Raw genomic sequence first — 20353 nt, 5'->3', positions numbered from 1 at the left:
AAAATACCACAATTTCTGTACCCATTCCTCCGTTGATGGACATCTGGGTTGTTTCCAGGTTCTGGCTATTACAAATAAAGCTGCTATAAACATGGTTGAGCAAGTATCTCTTTTGTGTACTTGAGCAAACTTTGGGTAAATACCTAGCAGTGGTATAGCTGGGTCTTGAGGAAGCACTATTCCTAATTGTCTTAGAAAGCGCCAGATAGATTTCCAGAGTGGTTGTACCAGTTTACATTCCCACCAGCAGTGGAGGAGGGTTCCCCTTTCTCCACAACCTCTCCAGCATGTGTTGTCACTTGAGTTTTTCATCTTGGCCATTCTGACATTCAACCAAGGACCATGTATGGATATAATCTAGAACCTCCGCTCAGATGTAGCCTGTGGTAGCTCAGTAACCAATTGGTTTCCCAAAGTGAGGGGAACAAGGACTATTTCTAGCCAGCCAATGACTGGCTCTTTGGCCTCCCCACCCCCCAAGGGAGGAACAGTCCTGTTAGGCCACAGAGGAGAGCTTTGCAGCCAGTCCTGAAGATAACTGATAAAACAGGATCAGATGAATGGGGAGGAGGTCCTCCCCTATCAGTGAACTTGGAAAGGGGCACGGTGGAGATGAGGGAGGGAGGGAGGGACTGGGAGGGAATGAGGGAGTGGGACATGGCTGGGATACAGAGTTAATAAAATGTAACTGATAAGAAAAAAAATAAAATAAAATAAATAGATTAGACTTATTTTATGATACATAAAAAATCAGACATTAAGTGTCCTGTATGAATAAGGCATTATTAAATCAAAACACAAAAGTTTCCAAAGTCTAAAACTTTATTGCCAGAACAGCAAACTTCATAAAGACCCTTTTTAAAGCACATGGAAAATGACAAGCCAAATCAAGAGGAACCCTTGACTGATAAAAAGCAAAGATCGCTGCTATTGTGGACATAGTCAAAGTAATACCAAACCAGACCAGGTCATCCAAGAGCATATGGGCAATACAAATCTATGTTCTCAAGCTAAAGGAAACTTGGGCCAAAATGCTTGGAGTGGGGAGGGGATGGTTTTCTCCTAATACAGAAAGTGGAACAATTTAGGTGAGAAACAAAATGAGGACTAAAACACCAGCAGTCAGTTTAATTTCTTGTATCTCCAAAGACAGAAATTGGACCTTACAGGCCAAGGAAACTTACAGAAATCAAAACATAGAAGAGAAGAAATAAACTCCAAATTCAATCTGTGCTATCCTTACAAGTGATTACTGTTTCTTATTCAGTATATGGAAGCATACACTACATTAGTTGAACCAAAAGCTACGGAGCCAAATGAGCCTTTCCTACTGGAATTTTATTGCAGCTACATATTGAAGCATAGAAACTACTGCTAAACTGCAAGCACCAGGTTGTCTTTTGTTATTTAAGGTAAAGGAGAACTTCATACAAATGATTCTAAGCTATGGCAACCACCTCTGACCTCTAGTGCCCAATGGAGCTACTGCTAAATGAGTAGGAATAGGAGTAGGAGGAATTCCCTGTCGCATCGAAGCTTCCTCTCCGAGACCCGCTTCGGGAACCGGAGCGGGAGCCTGAGCGAGATCCTGACCTGGAACCAGAGCGGGAGCCTGGGGCAGACATGTTATAAGGGCTAGGCAAACCCTTAGAGGACACAGAGGCGGCTTCCAGGAGGCGCAGCCCGGTGATGTCTTCCACCATGGAGCGATTCATGGCATCCTTGTAGGAGATTTTCAACTTGGTTTTGGGGCAGGTAAGGATTTTGGCATAGCTGCTGATGTCCTGCAACCTCTGAGCTGCACGGCCATCGATGAAACCTTTGCGGATGGCTTCTTCAATGCTGATCCTCCCATGCACTTCCGGGTCAACAAGGCCTCCAGTGAGGAACTGGAACTCCAGGAAGCGCTGGCCTGCCTCGTAGGGGAGCCATTTTTCTTTCACCGCCTCGGCTGCTGACATCTTCTTCTTTCCCTTTACACCTTCAAAGCCAATGAAGGCCTTCTGGGCAGGCTTCAGCCTGGTGGCCATATCTTGGTCGATGAGACCCTGGGTGACTGCATCCTGAAGGGACAGCTTCTGGCCGGTGGTAGGGTGGATGATGCCACCAGTGCAAGCCTGGGCCTCCAGAAGCCGCTGCCCGGTGATGCTATCCACAATGCCCCTCTCTATACCTTCCGTAATAGAGATTTTCTCCAGGTTTTCCGTGTCAAAGATGGCCGCAATGGGGCTTGACTCCTCCAGGGGATCAGACAGAGAGCTGCTTCGGATGGTCAGATTCCTGACACTGGATATGGTGGAAATCTTACTCACTGACTCATGTCGGGAGCTGCTAAAGACATCATCGTTGACACCACCACTCAAGCCACTGCTATTGCCGACACCATTTTTCAAGGAGATCATGTCAGCAAACTGCGTGAGGCTAAGGCTCCCGGACCGGTACTGGTCGAAGAACTTCCTGTCAACGAGGCCTTTGTCGATAGCATCTTGGATGTCATACTGGCTGCCCGTCTTCCTGTCTACCAGGACCACCCTGGTGGAGCCGTCTGATCCCGTGATGGTTATTTCTTCCCACTCACACTCCTGCTCACAGAGCTCTTTGAAGGTCTCGTAATCGATGAGGCCTTTCTTGTAGGCCTCCTGGACAGACATCTCCCTGTTGGTGTCTGGGTCCACTATGACCACGCGCCGCTTCCTCAGGGTGTTCTTCTGGGAGGTCTGTACCTGCTTCTTCTTTTCTTTCAGAGGCAGAAGACAGAGCCCCGTCTCCTCATCTTTGATGCATCTTTCTTTCAGTTGCAGGTAGGTGAGATTTTCTTCAGTGTTCGGATCAAAGAAGCCTTTGGTGTCATCGCTTGGGTCGGAGAGGATTTCGCTGAGCTCCTCATTAAAATAGCCCCTCTTATACGCCATGTCAACTGGTAAACGGTGGCTCTCCTTTGGATCGATGATACCGCCTGTTGCGATCTGTGCTTCCAGTAGGCGGATGCCGTGGCCCTTTTCGATGAGCTCTTTGTTCATTGCTTGGAACAAAGAGATGATGTTTCCAGTTTCGGGGTCGTTATAGCCGGTGACAGCTCTCTCAGCGGACAGAAGTTTCTCTTTGAACTCGATGCCCACCAGACCTCTCTTGTAGGCTTCCTCCACTGGCAACCTCAAATTGCTGACTGGATCCACTATAAACCCAGTAGCTGCTTGGGCCTCCAGCAGCTCCAGAGCAGTTCCGGGTCGAACCAGGCCGATTTTCATAGCCTCGTAAATGCCAAGCTTCTGTTTAGTGGTCTCATTGTATATGCCTGCTATGCAGCTTGAGCCCTGGAGGAAGTCCTTAATCCTCTCACCGACCTCGTCATAAGAGATCTGACCGGATTCCAGTTCGTTTACAGTGGATGGTCTCAATATGCCAGAATCGACCAGTTCGGTGACGGTCACGGGCTGTCTGATCCCCTGGAAGGACATGCTTCTCTTCTGGACTGACAGCAGCAGCAGGCCCGTGTGGGGTTCGATTCTGCACCGCTCTCTCAGCTGCATGTAGCTGACCTTCTTCTTGGTGATCGGATCCACGAAGTTCTTCTGACTATCTCGGGGATCGTTCAGGGAGCGATACAAATCTCTATCAATCAGGCCCCGGGCCAAGGCGACATCTTTTGGCAAGAAGACGCTGTTGACTGGGTCCACCACACCCCCTGAAGCAAGCTGGGCTTCCAGCAGGCGCATTCCGGTTTCTTTATCAATCAGATTCTTCTTGATGGCTTCTGAAACGGACACTGTCTTGCCTGAAAATGGGTCATCAAAACCGGTGATGGCTTTCTCCGCCGTGTAGATCTGCCGGCGGTCATCGAAGTCAATGAGATCCCGAGCTATGGCGTTGTCCACGCTGAGCTTCTCGTTCCGATGAGGATCAATGATACCTCCCGTGGCTGCCTGGGCCTCCAGAAGCATGACTGTGGATTCCGGGGTGATGAATTTCTTCCTCTTGGCCTCCACCAAAGAGTATTTTTCCTTAGGGGAGGCAGAAGCCCCGGCGATGGCCCCTGCTCCCCGCAGGAAAGGCTGGATCTCTGCGGCCACCTCCTCCACCGACTTCTTCCCCTTCAACAGCTTGTCCAAGGTCGTCTTGTCGATCAGCTGGCACTCATAGAGCTGCATGGCTGTCACCTTCTTCCTCAGCCCGTCGAACACCAGCTTGGAGGAATCAACAGTCCACTCATACTCGGTCTGGGTCTCCCGATGGGAGCCATAGGGGCGCTGCCTGAGTTTGTCAATCTCCCTCTGAAGCCGGCAGCGCTCATTTTCCAGCTGGGACTGAGTGTCCCTGGTGGAATCCTCCAGCTTCCGCCTGCACCGCTCCTCAATCCTCTTGATCTCCGCCTGGAGTCTCTCAATCTCGCTCCTAAGACCATTCTTCTCTCTCTCGCTCTTCTCTCTTTCTGATTCTATCTTTCTAATGGCCTCCTCCTTGCGGGAGTACTGAGTTTTCCACTGGTTCAGGTCGTTCTGGATCTGCTGTTTCTCACACTCCAGGCGCTGCTTCACCCTGCTCTCCGCCTCCAGCGTCGCTTTGGCGCGGTTCAGCTCATCCTCCAGCCGCTGCAGCCGGGCCTTGTCTTGCTCGAGGACTTTAATTTTCACCAGCAGGCTCTCTCTCTCCTGAACCACTTGAGTGCACTGACTCTTTGACTCCTGAATCCTGTTCGATGCCTAGAATTTAAGGAGAAAGAAATGGGGAAAGCATTGCTTAGATGCTGACATATGATCATTAGAATTTAACCACCTTTCCTAGGTATGTATTTTAAACATAGTCTCAATTTTCCCTGTCTGTATTCTCCCTGCATATGCTGCTAATTTGTTACCTTGCACATTATTGGGAAAAATTCTGAAAATGTAGAACGCCATGTTGGTAAACGGCTTCATACTTACTCTTTCATATCCCTTTTTCCATAGCCAGAACTAGAAGCTGTAGACCTGCCTTACTTTAAACAGTGCTTATAACCTGAGAAGAGGGGAGTAATTTTCTTCCACGCTGGCATCCCTTCTGCACCTGCATCTCGCCCGGCATACCATACTGACACATTTAATAAAGCAGTACCAATACACAAGTACATACACTCCATCCAACACCACACAAATATTGTCTCCAGAAGCCGAACATATTAGAAGTTATTTTTAAATTAGGGCTTGTTAGAAGAAGAAGAGTCAAGCAGGAAGAAACGCCATAACCGAAAGACAACAGAATAATGCATGCAGAAAAGTCATCTAAGCCAAGTGGAAATTTAAAATTGCGTGACAGATGATACATTTCACTGGGGAAAAAAATTTTTTTAATTAAAGCTGTACGTCCAGACCACTAGATGAGGCCACCTTCTATTTTAGTATGTTAAAATTTCAATGCTGGGAACTGAACCCAGGGCCTTGAGCATGCTAAGCACATGCTCGGCCACTCAGTGAAAGCCCCAGCCAAGAAAGGAGAGCGGGACATTCATGGGAAGTATCTTAGATGTTTTTCTCATGCCAAAGTGTTTAAAAGCAGAACCAAGCACAGGTTTCCAACAGACTGGTATCCAGTGCAGTGACAGAAGAGAAGAATAAATGGCACTGGGAATGCTTTAAAAGCCACAGTGCGGCTCTGACAAGTAGGAAGCACATGAGCAGTGAAAAAGAAAAGTTAGGTGCTCTGGCAGCAGCAGAGAGTAGTTCAGGTGAGATATGGAGTCAGTTATTTGAGAAACAGTGAAGCTTTGATCAAATATTTGTGAATACCTCTAAAGCCTGCTTTTGGAATTTCTCAATTTCCTGTCTCAAATTTTCCCTCTCTCTCTGTAAATCATTAATCAGCCCCTGCAGTTCCAGGGTTCGAGCGTTGCTGATCTGCAGCTGGCTCCTTAGATCCGAGATGGTTGCGTTTTTATCGCTGTCAGCTTCGCTCCGGCCCCTGCGCAGGTCGTCGTATTCCAGCCTCAGGTTCCGCAGTTCCTCCTCCAGCATCAAGTGTTCCTTGGTCAGGTTCTCCGTGAGGGACTGTAACCTCTCAATCTCTATTTTACTCTCGTTAAGGCTCCGGCTCTTGTCTTCGATAGCCTTCTGGAAATGCTCGTTCCTCACGTGAGCCTGCTTGACGTTCTCCTGTTCCTGCACCAGCTGCCTCCGGAGGGCCTCCACATCCAAAGAGAGCCTCCTCAGCTCCTCCTGGGCCCTCTGCTTCTCCCTCAGGTGGCCGTCCAGCACGTCTCTCTGCTGCCTGAGGTCATCCTCGCTCCTCTTCTTAACAATGGATGCCTGCTCCAGCTGCTGGGTCAGGTTGGTGATTTTGATGGCTTGCTCTTTCAAAGTCCTCCTCATGGCTTCCAACTCCTCCTCCAGCATCTTCCTCTTGGAGGAGTCATCAGAGGCTGTCCTCTTCAGCCTGCTCAGTTCCTCTTCCGCTTTCTGCTTCTGCAGCTGCAGGTCCTTCAGGGAGCTCTGGAGTCTCGTGATGTCCTGATCCTTTACTGTCCTCTCCTGGGAAACCCTTTCGTAGTCAATGCGCAGGCGCGTTAACTCCTGTTCCTGCACCTTCAGTTTGCTGATGGTCTCGGTGGCGCTGCTGTTGGCTTTCTGCAGATCATACTGGACTCTCTGCAGCTTGGAATTTTCATCCTCCAGGCATTTCCGCTCATTGGTTTCTTTCTCTACCAGCTGTTTGAGCCTCTCGATCTCCTTGTTTTTATCTTGGATGGTCTTGGCCGCATCATCCAGGGACTGCTTGTATCTCAGGCTCTCCTCATTTCGCATCTGAGTGACCTGTCGCAGCTCGATCTCCAGCTGCTGTTTCCTCTGAGACATCTCCGAGCCGGTGGCCTTTTGCTGCTGGACATTTTCTTCAACCCTCCTGAGATTCTCGGTGGTCTGGGCCAGAGTGTTCTTCAGCCTCTTTACCTCCTCAGACAAGCTCCTGTTCTCTCTGGTGAGGTCGTCTATCTGAGCTCGGTAGCCACTGGTGTCCTCTTCCTTTTGCATGGTCAGCTGGTGGATGGTGGTCCTGGTGATGTTGATCTCCGTCTCGAACTGGTTTTTTAGGCTAATGATCTCCTCATCGTAACTGTTCCTTACCTTACTCAGTTCATTTTCGTATTCCCAGCGGCGCTTGGCCTCATCCTGAAACTCAGCCTTGAGCCTTTCGATCTCTTTATTTTTGTCCTGAATTGTCTTGGCAGCCTCCTCCAGGGATTGCTTGTGCCTCGCGTTGTCCTCCGAGCGCTGCTGGATGACCTGCTTCAGTTCTATCTCCAGGTGCTGCTTCTTCTGCATGATCTCTGAGCCACAGGCTTTCTGCTGAAGGGCGTTCTCCTCCGCCCGCCTGCGCTGCTCTGTGGCCTGCAGGATGCTGTCATTGAGCCTGACTATCTCATCCTTAAGATCTCGGTTCTCCCGGGACAGTCTGTCAAGCTGGTTTCTGAGACTCTTGGAGTCATCCTCCTTCTGCATGGATATCTCCTTGATGGTGGTCTTCGTAATGTTAATCTCTGTTTCATACTTGTTCCTTAAATTACTCATCTCCTCATTATAGTGGTTTCTTACCTTTGCCAGCTCATTTTCATATTCTCTCTTCCGGGCGCCCTCCTCCTGCAGCAGAACCCTCAACCTCTCTATCTCGTACTCCTTCTCCTTGATGGCTTTCTCAGACTCCAGCTTCTGCCAGCCAAGGTTCTCTTTTTCACACTGCCGTGCCTTCTGCAGCTGATCATAGTCATTCTTCTGTTGGTCGAATCTGTCTTCCACGACCTTTCTCCTGCGCTTTTCGTCTTCGATCTCATATGTCAGTCGGGTGATCTTTTCATTGAGCTCCTTGATTTGGCCGTAGCACTTGTCTAGGTTTTGCTTGGCTGACTTTCCATCCAGCTCAGCTTGTCTCTTCAGCTCCTCCAGGCTCGCAAGCTTTGCTTTGAACTGGGAACACTCTGCCTGGTACTTCTGCAGGTTCTGATCCAGAAACTTATTCTTATTGCAGTTTTCGGAGTTGGCATCTCGGGCCAGTCTTAGCTCCTCTTCCAAAACTTCAATCTTGGTATTTTTCAGCTATGGATATAAAACCAGAAATCATGTTGAAAGGAAAGCACTTTGTACCACAAGTAAGAAACAATAGCTTTTCTCTTCAGACCTACGTGTATTTTCCTTACACATATACACATATACACACACTGATATCAGATAAAAACTACCAGAAAAAAAATTCAAAGACCCTTCATGCCTATCATAATGCTTCCATTGGCTGCTCATTTATGATTTATGATCTTAGGGAATGATACATCAACTTTGAACTTGAGTCTCCTCATTTTTAAAAAAAAATGAAGTAATTTCCCCTATTATCAAACACATATGATTAACTGTGCATAGCAGCACATCCTGTAATCCTACACTTTAGAGGCTGAGGCAAGATTGTCACTTTGAGGCCAGCCAAGTTCTTGTTTACTTTTTTTGTTTGTTTGTTTTGTCTAAAAACAAAACTAGAAAAGGTATGATTTGATACACCACACACCATTTACTCAAAGAGATAGCGCAAAAATTCATATAACTCAATTCTACTCTCAAAAAGGGAGATTAAAATCCTTAGGTAATTACTTGACCTAAAGGTTAAAATCCAGCTAGTCTTTGGTGAGCTTCTCTGGACTTTACAGAAATAAATAAATCCCTCAGCTGAGCACTAATGAAACCTCAGGGTTTGGAAAAGTGATGTCACCACCGTCTGACTAAGGCTACCAAAGACTGTGCACAGCATCGCCTCAAGAGCATGACACTGAGCCCAGGCTCAAACCGTGTCCTACCAGCTCTTTTGGAGGAAATGCAGTTTGATCAAACTGTATTATAATGAGGCAAAGATAACAAGGATCTTGCTAAATCTTTCTTTAAAAAAACAAAAACAAACAAATAAACAAAAACAACAAGAAAAACTCCAAGGAAATTAATTACCTTCAGATCTTCCAAACTCTTCAGCATCTCACTTAAGAATCTATAGTAGTCTCCAGACCTTGTAAGTAGTTCTATGTATCGTGCATGAATATCGGCAGCCTTGGAGGGAAAAGAGAAAAAAAAATTATCTTGTATACTGCATTTTTAAAAAAGTTCTGTGCAAGTTGAATAATTTTGTTTTCTTAAAATAACTGTAAACAGCAAATTCCCTTCTATCACTTATGCTGGATCCAGAATCTGGAGACAGCAAAACAAAGTCCCAGAGCCGTTTGGGTTCCCTTCCCATCGCTCCAGTTGACATCCTCTGACGTCTTTGGGGAAAGCTGTCTTTTAACAATAGACTATATAACTTCCACTTAGGAGTCTACCTCACCAAATACAGCAAGTTAAGACCAATGGAGAAAGGACAGACCGGGACTTCCACCAATGATCTCCTAAACCGTATCATGTGTAAATGACTCACACCAACGGCGGACCAGAAACACTAATAAGCCCTGGGATGTACACCAGGGATGTATTCTGGCATGGTGGTAAAGATGGGCAGGAAACAGAGAAAAGACAGGGAGAAGGGACAGCAGACATTAAGAGATAAGCAATGACTTTTGACGGCACACATTAAGAGAATGTAATGACTTATTTACCTCTTGCAGAATCACCCCAGATGGGGACTGAACCATGGTCCTCTTGATAGGTATGTTCAGTAGAGTTTCCAGCCCTGAGGTGTATGAGGCCAGCTGGAGTTCATAATCCTGGAGAGCAACAAAGTTTAATAGAAGCATCTTTGTTTGGGTAGATACTGAAACCCAGGATCCTGCCTGCTAGGCAAATACTCCAGTGGAACGCTATACCCCAGCCCTTAGAAAACCTGTCTTTGTTTTTTTTTTTGAGATGAAGTTTCACTCTATTCCTGAATGGTCTGGAACTCACTATCTTTTCCAGGCTGGCCTTGAATTCCCTGCAATACTCCTGCCTCGGCTTGCTGGGATTGCATATGTAAGCCATCATATCTAGCTCAAAAAAACAAAAAAAACAAAAAAAAAACAGTCTTAACAGCCACAAAAAAAGAGTCACTAGCAGTTATAATTCCACAGATTTATATCGTCAAAATATTTCTAAAAATCACTCACCAAGGCCAGTAACAACAATCAGATAATACTGTGATTAAATGAAACATGTTCATTTTTGCACAGAGCTCCAACCTTAATGAACAAATATCCCCTTTCCACGGGGATATTTCCAAAGTGCAATGAGTTCAAGAAAACGGGACCCAAAAGTCTTGCCATTTAGAAGTGTGACCCTTGGCGGAGATGGCTTGGCTGTTAAGAGCACTGGATGTTCTTCCAAAGGACCCAGGTTCAATTCCCAGCACACACATGGCAGCTTACAATTGTCTGTAACTCCGTTCCAGGGGACCTGACACTCTCACCCAGACAAACATGCAGCTGGAACACCAGTGCACATAAAATAAAATAAAATAAAATAAAATAAAATAAAATAAAATAAACAAATATTTTAAAAGAGTGTGAGCCTTGAATGGTTGAGCTATCTCTCCAGCCTGAGCACACGTAAATAAATAACAAACTTTTCACAGGTTCCTCAGGACAGAATGTATACGACCACAACCCTTAATAAGTTTATAGTCTTTAGCGCAAGACAACAACGAATGTAATTAATATTCTGATGAAATACCAATATTCTTTACATTTTAAAGCACTTCTTTGGAGCGCATACACAGGGAGTTCAGAGGGCAACTTGCAGTTTTCTCCAATGTGAGCTCTAGGGATCAAACTTGGTGACAAGCACCAAGGCCTGAGTGAGCCAACTTGCCAACCATCATCTTTTTTTTTTTTTTAATTCTTTGGTATTTTCATACATGAATAGAGTGAATTTAGATGATATCCCCTCCACCACTGTACCCCATTCCTAATAAAACAAATATACCTTAATTGAGTTTGCACAAAGTTCAGCAATTTTATGTACTTCTTCTGACTTGTCTCGCTTGCCAGATATTTCGTTGTGCAGGTTCTACACAGAGAATAAAACATTTCAAATGTTAGAGCATACAAATGTAAGGGTTATTTCACTTTGACGGTGGTAATTTTTTTTCTTCAGTCTGTTACTATGTGGACTCATGTTCAGTAATGGCTTGAGAGGAGAAGAACTCTCCATTCAGAAAGGAGAACAAGGCCTCCAATTTACTACTTACAAGAGGATACTTTCAATCAGCACTAATTTATGGACCCATCATTTCATTTTTTCCTTTTCCTTTTTCTTTTTGGGACAGGGTCAAGCTCGGACTGGAACTCAAGGGGCTCCTAACTCAGCCCCCCAAGTCCTGGTATTACAGGCAGACGCTGTATCAACTCAACTATAATGATTCTCTACTATAACATGAAAACAACCGCCACTGTTACTATTTCCCAGTTGTATTTCTTTCTAAACATCCCAGCTGCTTCTCCTCTGTGCACGCTGCAAACATTCACAAGGTGGATTTATAATATGAAATAGTCATCATACGAAACCAGGGGCAAGCAGAGCTTAAACCCAGTTAATCTCGACAGAGCTGTGGAATGACAAGAGTGGCTATACCTTCTGCTCATTCAGAAACCGCATGACGGTGCTGGAATCTCCAAACTTCATGGACTCTAAAGAGTCCTGGCGGCGTTTGGCATCATAGAGCCACTTGCAGAAGCTCTGATAGTTATCGCGGTAATTCCTCAGCTGTTTTATTTGCTTCTCCAGGTCCCACAATCTAGGGAAAACGTATAAAGTTATTTTTTGGTTTTTGTTGTTGTTTTTCAAGACAAGGTTTCTCTGTGTAGCCTTAGCTGTCTTAGACTTGTTTTGTAGACCAGGCTGGCCTCAAATTCACAGAGATCTGCCTGCCTCTGTCTCCCCAAGTGCTGGGATTATGAGCGTGCGACACTGTGCCTGGCTATAAAATTATTCATACACTCTTGTTACACGTTAAAATATATAACACATAAAGTCAGCCAGCAATTCTCCTTGGTGCCCACCTAAAAGGAGTGATAACACGCAAGCACAAAAACACACATGAATATTTATCATATCATTTTCTCATCACATCCCCAAACTAAAACCCCAAATATCCATCAACCATACAATTTCAAACAAAGGAATAGCAGCCAGCCACAGAAAGAGATGAAAACTGGGGGTGGTCCCAGTTGGGAGGGAGAGGCAGGAAGATAGAGTTTAAGGCCAATCTTGGCTGCATGGGGCAGTAGTGCACTTGTCTAGGAGGGGGACGGTCATGGGTTCAATCCCTACTACCACATAAACAGGTAAAGATGAGTAAATAAACAAGGTGCCCAAAACGTGCCACTACAGACACGAAGCCAGGAAGCTATACACCGTGCTGAAGCCAGTCACAAAGGCTGTGCACGGTAGGAGGACAGTTGTGGAAAACTGTTCAGAACTAGTCAAAACCAGCGACAGAAAGCAGGCCGGCCAAGTAAAGGCACTGCTTTTTGGCAATGATGGCTTCTAGTGGCAAACGGGAAGACGATCGGGAAGGAGGCCGACACACCTGAAGTCTATCTGTTTGTCTATCTTCTGCCAGCGGTCTGTCAGCTGTGTCACTTTCTCGTTGAGTTTGCCCAGGTCCAGGTCATAGAGCGGATACTGCTTCGAGGACTGAGAGTGAATCTGCTGGGCCTTCTGCAGCTCCGTCTTCATGGTGGCCAGCAGGGACTTTTTCAGGTTCAAGTCATTTTTTATTTTCTGCAAGTTAAAGGGGGAAAAGGTGCACACAAGTTAACCTCTCCCTCCATTGTTTGCTACCCCAAAGTCACTGTTTATTTTATTCACTTATCTTTTTCTGGTGCTGTGGCGAGCAGCGTTCTAACACTGAGCTACATCCTGGCTCAGACCATTGACTTTAAAAGAGGAAGGCCTGGAGACACAGCCCAGAGTCGGAGCAGAAGCTTAACAGTCACAAGGCTCTGGACTTGATCCTCAGTATCTCAAAGAAGGCAATTGCATCTCAAGTACTGGGATTACAGGCATGAACTACCATACTTGGCCCAAAGTGAAGAAATCATTCTAACCCAGCACTCTCCCAGTGATTTCCACTACAGATCACTTCCATGCTGTCCCTGCTAACAGACACTGGAAAACCGAGTTTCCTGTCAATGGCTGACATTAGTCATGCAAAAAAGCCTCAAAGACCATGAAGCCTAGTTACGCGTCTGAATAAAGCGTGGGCTGTGTGTGGGTGGGGTAGTGCATACCTATAATCCCAGTGTCAGGAGGTGGAAGCAAGAGGCTCTGGAGTTCCAGGTCAGCCTCGGCTATATAGTGCTTTTGAGACCAATGTGACCTATGTGAGAACCTTTCTTTAGAAAAAAACAAAAGGCATGGGCTTTAGCCTATACTAACATGACATTACCAACTCACCACTTATACCAAACAGATCACACAAATGTATGATGCTGACACTAACAGAAATGCAATGTTTGTGAGCTCTATCCTGTCAGTTTTCCTATAAACCTACAATAATTCTAAAGATAAGGCGTGTTTTCAAAAAGTGAAACACAATAAAACACTCATACAAACTCAGTGAGGCTCCGTAGCCGAGGGAGCTACGGCTAGGCTACAGACAGGACCCTCCACGTTACCTTCAGCCCGCAGCGGTAGGCTTCCACTTTATCCAGGTCCAGACAGACAGTTTCCTCCTCCGTCAGCCTCGCTTCATAGACCTTCAGCATGTCTTCCGTCTGCAGAATAGCCTGGAGAAGAGCTCTCACGGAGCACAGGCTGGAAAGAGCAAGAGAGGTGGTTACAGTTTCCAGGGACATAGTCAACCGCTTACTACTGGCTCTCGGCCACTTTAGGGAAACCGGATGGTGTTAAAGCTCTGGGGAGGGAGGGTGGGAGTCTATAAGGCACAAGCTTCGAAAAGCCAGGCAAGAATGAAGCTTGATAGGGTCGGGGTTGTAGCTCAGTGAGAGAGCAGTCACCCTGAGTTCTACTCCCTCCCCCCAACACACACACACATACCAACAGGGAAAACAAAAGACAATTTGAAAGCGCAAACTTCTCTCGAGACAGATTAGCTGTGCTCACCTGTTTAAGTAGCCATCCGTGACACCGTTAATGTTTTCCAGCTTCTGAAATAGCCCAAATATCTCATTCTGTAGATAGCAGTATTTTTCAGACCCCCTGAAGTTGGCAAGCACGTCTTTAAGCTGATTGAGAACCTCCGCGATGGCCTGCGAGTCATTCTGCACACTCTGTCAAAGAAGAGGGGAGAGAGTTTCACTGGGTGTGCGACTGTTTTAAACTCATGTTTATCACACGCTTTTAAGGTTTTGCAGCAAACAATTCTGTTCTGCATGAAAACAAAACAAAACAAAACAAAAACCATTGCTCCTGCCATATTACTTGTATATACGCATACGGTAAGGGCGCTCAAAATCCACTCTCTTAGCAAAATTTCAATAATTATTATTTCCCATGGTCCCCTGCTCCATGCCAGATCTCAGACTTACGTTACTGCGAATGTATCCCCTCTGCCCTACATCTCCTCCCATGCACCATTCCTCCTCATCACTATGCATGGGTTTCTGTGTGTTTGATTCCTTTTTCAATTCCACATGTAAGTGACATCACATACTGTTTGTCTTGCTGTACTTGGCCCACCTCTCTCAGCGTAATAGCCCCCAGGTTCATACAATTCTCAGTTTCTCTTTCTGTCTCACTCTCTCTTTTTTAAACCAAATAATATTCCACACTGGGCTGGAGAAATGGCTCGGTGGTTAGGAGCCTGTATGGCTCTTGCAGAAGAACTGAGTTGGGCTCCCAGCATCTACCTAGGGCAGCTCACAACCGCCCACAACTTTGGCTCTAGGGGACCTGACACCCTCTTATGTCCACTGTGGGAGCCCACACTCATGTGCCCATATCTCTCTGACCTTGCCATAATGTAAAATAAATATATATTCCATGAGTATACTCTACACTGTAGCTGTGGGATTCTTATGATGAGCTTTTAACCTTAAAAACATCTTTAGTGTAGCAATGGGAAGACAAATACATGTGCCTATAAATATGTGAGCCACTGGGCTTTTCTTCATTTGCAGAATAACACAGGGATCTGAGGACTCAGGAGTTTGATGCTAGCAGATCCTACCTTGAGCTCATTGATCTTCACCGTGATGTGGTGTGTAGAGCCTTGGTCTGTGAGCAGGAGATTTTTAAGCGACATCCTGCCCTCACAGTGCTCCATCTGCCTGCGGATCTTCTGCAGCTCCATCAGCAGCCATGTCTCCTGTTTGTCATTTTCTCTGTTGGTTTCAATTACTTTGTTATGGTTGACATCTTGGCAGGCGCCCATGTGAGTGATTTCAGTTTTGGTGACTGTAACAATAAGTTAGGACCATAAATATGAGAGACTGCCAAGCTGGCACCTTAACTGTATAAAAACATGCCTACTCCATGTGACTTGAGTCTAGAACTCTGGCATGCAAATTATTTTATATACCTTCCATGTAATAGATAAGGATTATTGTCTCCCAAGTATTCGTGTGATGGAAGACTTGGCCGCTAATGTAAAAGTACTGATGTAGCGGGGCCTTTAAGAGGTGGGGCCTAGCAGAAGATGATTAGATTAGGGGGGTATCATTCAGCAAGCATGAATGCCCAGCTCCTGGGGGTTGATTAAGTTCCCAGCCCTGGCCAGTCGTCAACAGAGTGACTTATTCTAAAGTTGCCCAGGCATTCAATCTTTCTGCATGAGACCATTCCCTTTCCTGCTTCTCTGCTGAACTATGTCAAAAGCCAGGTTCCACATTACTTCCCAGCTGTCAGAGTAATGAATTAAATAAACTTCTTTTCTTCACAACTTATCCAATTTCGGGTAATTTTGTTACATCAGCACACAGCATACTATGTATCTTTCAGAGAAACGGCTTTCCTTTTCAAACCAAGGGTGTGACTGACTGCTACAAAGAGAAGAGACTGGCCTGGCTGACCTGTCTGGTGCTGGGGGTGGCCTGGGAGCTGGATGACCAGGGTCTGGTAATGCTTCTGAGCATCAGTGAACTGAGACTGCATCCTCCGTTTGTCGTCATCCCCAAACATCTCTGAGCCTTGGCTGTTTTTGATGAAGTCTTGGTAATGGAGCTCAAGGTCTTCAATGGTCTTCATGTAATCTTCCTGTCTCATCGTTTTCAGCTGGAGGTGAATCCGGCACAAGTGAGTTGGAAGACACGAATGCCCTAATCCTCCCCCTCCCCCAAGTAAGAAGAGTGCAAGATGCCAGGGCAACCCTCATAGGCTGACTAAGACAGAAAAGCTCTTGGGACCTTTGTCAGTGTTACAAAGGGGCACAGCAGTAGCTTGCCAGTGGCTTTTTCCTTCACAGGATATTTTTCTTCAAACACAATTGTTATGCAAAAACTCAAATATAAAAAAAGCACAACAAAGCACAGCCATTCTACGAAGACAGAGGGGCTCGAGGCCCCTAAAGCTCCCTACCCTGCTTCCTTCTCCTCACTTACCACTCCACTAAAGGACTCCTCAAGCCAAGGCTCTTCCAACCGAATCTTAAGGACCACTGACTTAGAGGAATGCTTTCTTTTCAGAGTTCTTGCAAGCATTCATCCTGACTTTCCCAGGGGACATTCCAGTGGACATGTATGACCTAATTCCCATTACCTCTAAGGAGATTCCCTCCCCCGCCCCACCCACGCATGCTAAGCAAGTTTTCTACCCCTGAGCCCCACCCCATTCTGTATGGTAGAGGATAGACCAGTCCCATGAAAGGCTAAGAGGCCTCATGTGGTGAGACACAAGTCCTCATCTGTCCAGGGAACAGGTCAAGCAGCCAGTGACCCTCTAGGCAGTCCCGAGGACATACCTTGGCAATAGTCATGGCCCTGATCTTCTCGATGTCAATCATGCAGTAGTGCCAAGACACCAGGCTCTTCATGTTGATGTACAGCTGGTTCCACAGAGCCAAGATGGCTTCATAGTACTGCTCAATCCTGGAAGGCAGGAAAGGAAAACATTCCAGCCCACACAGAAAGTCTGGACAGGCTTGTACATCTGCCCAGAAATCTAGACCCAACCTTATGAAGTGATTGTGTAATTTTCAAAACTGTCAACATTTCAATGGATTCAGACTACCCTATTTCCCAGAAGTACACTCTCTGCTTTATCTACAGCCACACAGATCATTCAAACCATTCCGGTTGAGAGAGGCTATCCAACTCAACTCTGTTGTATTGACCGTTAGCAGTTGGCAAGTGTCTTAAATGCTGAGCGCCCCTGAACTCTGGACAGGAGAGGGAAGGAGGGCATTACCCAACACTCCCCATTCTGGGTGGGGCTCAAGGTTTCCAATCTAAGACATTTGAAAGAATCTGTATGTCCCGGCTCCTGGTGAACAAATGAACACCGCAGGAGGGGCATGTCATATTTGTGACTATGTTTGAAATAACCGATTTGCTTTAAAAAAAAAAAAAAAAAAGGAAAGAATTTCAAAACAGCAGCTTCAAAGGGTGTGGCGGGTGTCACTCATCCGTGCTCCTGGCTCTCCTATATGGTCAAATGTTCTCTTTTATCCATAATAAAATCTTCAACATAAACTTGCAAAACACAGTAGAGGCAGCTTCACCAAGCTCCTTTTGTCGGGGTGGTTATGGTAAGAAAGCACTGCGTTAAGCTCCTTGTTCAGGCAGGAGCACTCCCGCCCTGCCTTCCAGTGTCGCAGCTGCCGGGAACTTCAGAACTTACTTGCAAGAAAGGTCCACAGCCAGTGGGTTTGGAGGAGGGATGATCAGGCCCACAGAAGGAACAAGCATGTCAACGCCTCCGGGACCGGTCACATACCACTTGCTGCGCTCATTGTTGTCCTTCAGGATGCATTCATCCCCTTTGTGTACGATTTTCTGCCAGGCAAAGAAACGGAGACGGAAATGAAAGCATGCCAACTGCTGATGCTCTTACACTCTCCCCCACCAGATGGAGACCATCACGGTACTCCCAAGCAAGACCTGTGGGCAAGTACTACATGTGAGCCAACAGCTTATCCACAAAGTTAGCTACCTCCTGAGCGGAGCGAGTTAGGCAAAGACACTTTGAAGATCGCCGAGGAATCTGGGAAAAACCTCTGCCACAAGGCAAACCCTTATTGTGTTTTCTTCCTGTCCTCAATTCATGCTTTATATATTCACACTTTAATAAGGGGGAGTTGCGTGACCGACTCATTTGCTCTTAAATTGGCATCAGTCTGTAAAAAAAGACAGCCTTCTAAGTGAACTTCTGCCTGGCCTGGTGGCTCAGGCCTGTGGTCCCATAGTCCTGCACTCATAAGGCAGAGGCAGGAAGGTCAATGCCAACCTGGGAGATGATCAAGATTAAGGGTGCCCTGCTCAATTTAGCAAGATCATATCTGGAGATAAGTACAAAAAGGCCTGAACATAGAGCTCAGTGGTGGTGAGACCCCTGCCATGTGTGAGGCCCTGGGTTCAGTGGCCAATACACTAGAACCTAAATGAATTCAATTAATTAATTCCAGCTCTCTCTCTCTCTCTCTCTCTCTCTCTTTTGCATGTGCTACCACAGTTGGCCCTATAGAGCTTCTTAAAATGGCTACTAAAGGGCTAGAGGTGCAGCTCAATGACAAAGAGCTTTCTTAACCCTGATTCCTAGCACCACAGAAAAAGACGAAAACTAAAACAAACAAGCATAAAACCAGCCTACGTTGTAAGGCAAACTGTCTGTCTGAACTGACAAAATGTAAGAATTGTTTTCACCTCATATTTCAGTCCAATCTTCTTTCTTGTAGGTTTTTTTGTTTTGTTTTGTTTTGTTTTTTTGGAGGGGGGTTGTTTTGGGTGTTTTTGTTTTGTTTTTTTGTTGTTGTTATTTGGATTTGTTTTTTGTTTTGTTTTTTTTTTTTGTTTTTTTTGGTGGCAGTGGTGGGGTTTGGTTTTGTTCTATCGGTTGGTTGGTTGGCTGTTGCTTGAAACAAGGTCTCACTCTGTATCTTGGGTTGGCTTTCAATGTGAAGGAATTCTGTCTCATCCTCCCAGGTCCTGGGATTACAGATGTGGGTCACTAACTTACTTCTTTCTCCCCACACAAGTTCTTAGAACATTCCACAGGGTAGAACAGACCCCTGTTTCATCAGGCTCTTCTAACTAGGTAACCACATTTTGCTTCTTAGATCTTTCAGAAACTTATTATAAAAAAGCAGAACAGTGGAAGTCATATGGATAAGTATGGAAACTAACCCATCTCCTTATAAAGCTGCATTTCCCACAGAGCCTACAGGATTGACAGGATTGAGAACTTCCAAAAAAAAAAATCTGCAGGAGACTCACTTTACAGGAGCCATGATAGTATCCTGTCCCATTTCCATTTATCTTGTCTGAAACTTAAAGATGGAGGTGATGACAAATACATTTTGGGTAGCGCAAGAAGGAAGTGGTCAACCTTAGAAAGGTCTTTAAACCTTCAAGCTAACCATTGTCCAGATGAGGGGTGGAGCTCAGAGATACAGTACAGGCTCAGCACAGCATGAAAGCTTTGCCTTCCTTCCCAAGCGCCCAAAGGAAGCAGCTCTTGTCCTACTTGTCCATAGTTCCAGTGACTCAGCTCAGAGCTGCTGCATTTGTTCAACAGCTGATCGCTTTATTTAGAAAAGACATGATTGTGCTCACTGAAACCAAGATTAGTTTTGCCCTCTTGACTAACAAAAGCTTATGTGAAGAAGGGAAGGCTCTTCTCTGAGCGTGGAGACACACCTGGTCTTGTTTGTAGTCGCAGAGAGCCCTGAGAATAATGGGCTTGTTGCTCCTATAGTCTGGGTTCCGAGGCTTCAGCTGCACGATCTTCTTGGACTTGTTCACCAAGTTCTGCACCTGACGCTTGTATTCGAGGATTTTCTCCCGTTCTTTCTGCAATTGCAAATACAATCTGCCTTTAGCACGGGTGCCCTTTGAGTTTTAGAGACCTCTTGAAGAAGTTGCCACGACTTCAAAGTGAAGTATTGCTACTGTTCCATTAGTTAGCCACACATTCTTCATGAGGGAAGATAACCTTCCACGGTAAGCCTTCTGAATTAACTGGACAGGAAAGACTATGTCCATGAAAGAACCGTGTGGATGAAATGTAAAGTATGCTTTCCCAAGGGACCTGTCAAGTTAAGTCACGGCATTCTCTCGCTCTTGTTTTCAGTAGATTACTGAGATACTGAGGCAACGGCCCTTCCCTACAGTAGCTGGGAACAGCGGAGAAGCCAATAAAAGATGAGGAAATTGAGGTGCGGCCTCTGGGTGTGAGCTGTCTTCCCTGACAGCCACCCTGTGTCTGGGGTGAATCAACCCCCTGACCCACAACCCCCTCCCCCCCCCCCCCCCCCCCCCCCCCCCCCCCCCCCC

General features: G+C 46.0%; 1 protein-coding gene across 2 annotated transcripts in view; it reads right to left on the bottom strand.

Annotated features, from left to right (window-relative positions):
- Positions 1-804: 804 nt before the first annotated feature.
- Positions 805-20353, bottom strand: part of Dsp (desmoplakin) — a 46500-nt gene continuing 26951 nt past the window's right edge. Inside the window, exons 11-24 of one of the 2 annotated variants that reach the window (XM_055595122.1) lie at positions 19718-19870; positions 17703-17857; positions 16825-16951; positions 15938-16139; positions 15097-15323; positions 14031-14197; positions 13583-13721; positions 12493-12686; positions 11535-11697; positions 10887-10970; positions 9587-9694; positions 8946-9044; positions 5760-8054; positions 805-4700 (exon numbers count right to left, since the gene is read on the bottom strand). In XM_055595122.1, coding sequence (XP_055451097.1) covers positions 1467-4700; positions 5760-8054; positions 8946-9044; positions 9587-9694; positions 10887-10970; positions 11535-11697; positions 12493-12686; positions 13583-13721; positions 14031-14197; positions 15097-15323; positions 15938-16139; positions 16825-16951; positions 17703-17857; positions 19718-19870 — 7347 coding nt within the window. In that variant the 3' untranslated portion in view covers positions 805-1466. The remainder of the gene's footprint in view (positions 4701-5759; positions 8055-8945; positions 9045-9586; positions 9695-10886; positions 10971-11534; positions 11698-12492; positions 12687-13582; positions 13722-14030; positions 14198-15096; positions 15324-15937; positions 16140-16824; positions 16952-17702; positions 17858-19717; positions 19871-20353) is intronic. The other variant, XM_055595123.1, reaches the window with a different exon arrangement.

Source organism: Psammomys obesus, unplaced genomic scaffold (genome assembly GCF_907164565.1).
Source record: "Psammomys obesus unplaced genomic scaffold, mPsaObe1.curated_primary_1811, whole genome shotgun sequence".
NCBI lineage: Eukaryota > Metazoa > Chordata > Mammalia > Rodentia > Muridae > Psammomys > Psammomys obesus.
Note: the sequence above shows the minus strand (reverse complement) of the source record. Positions and strands in the feature narration are given on the sequence as shown.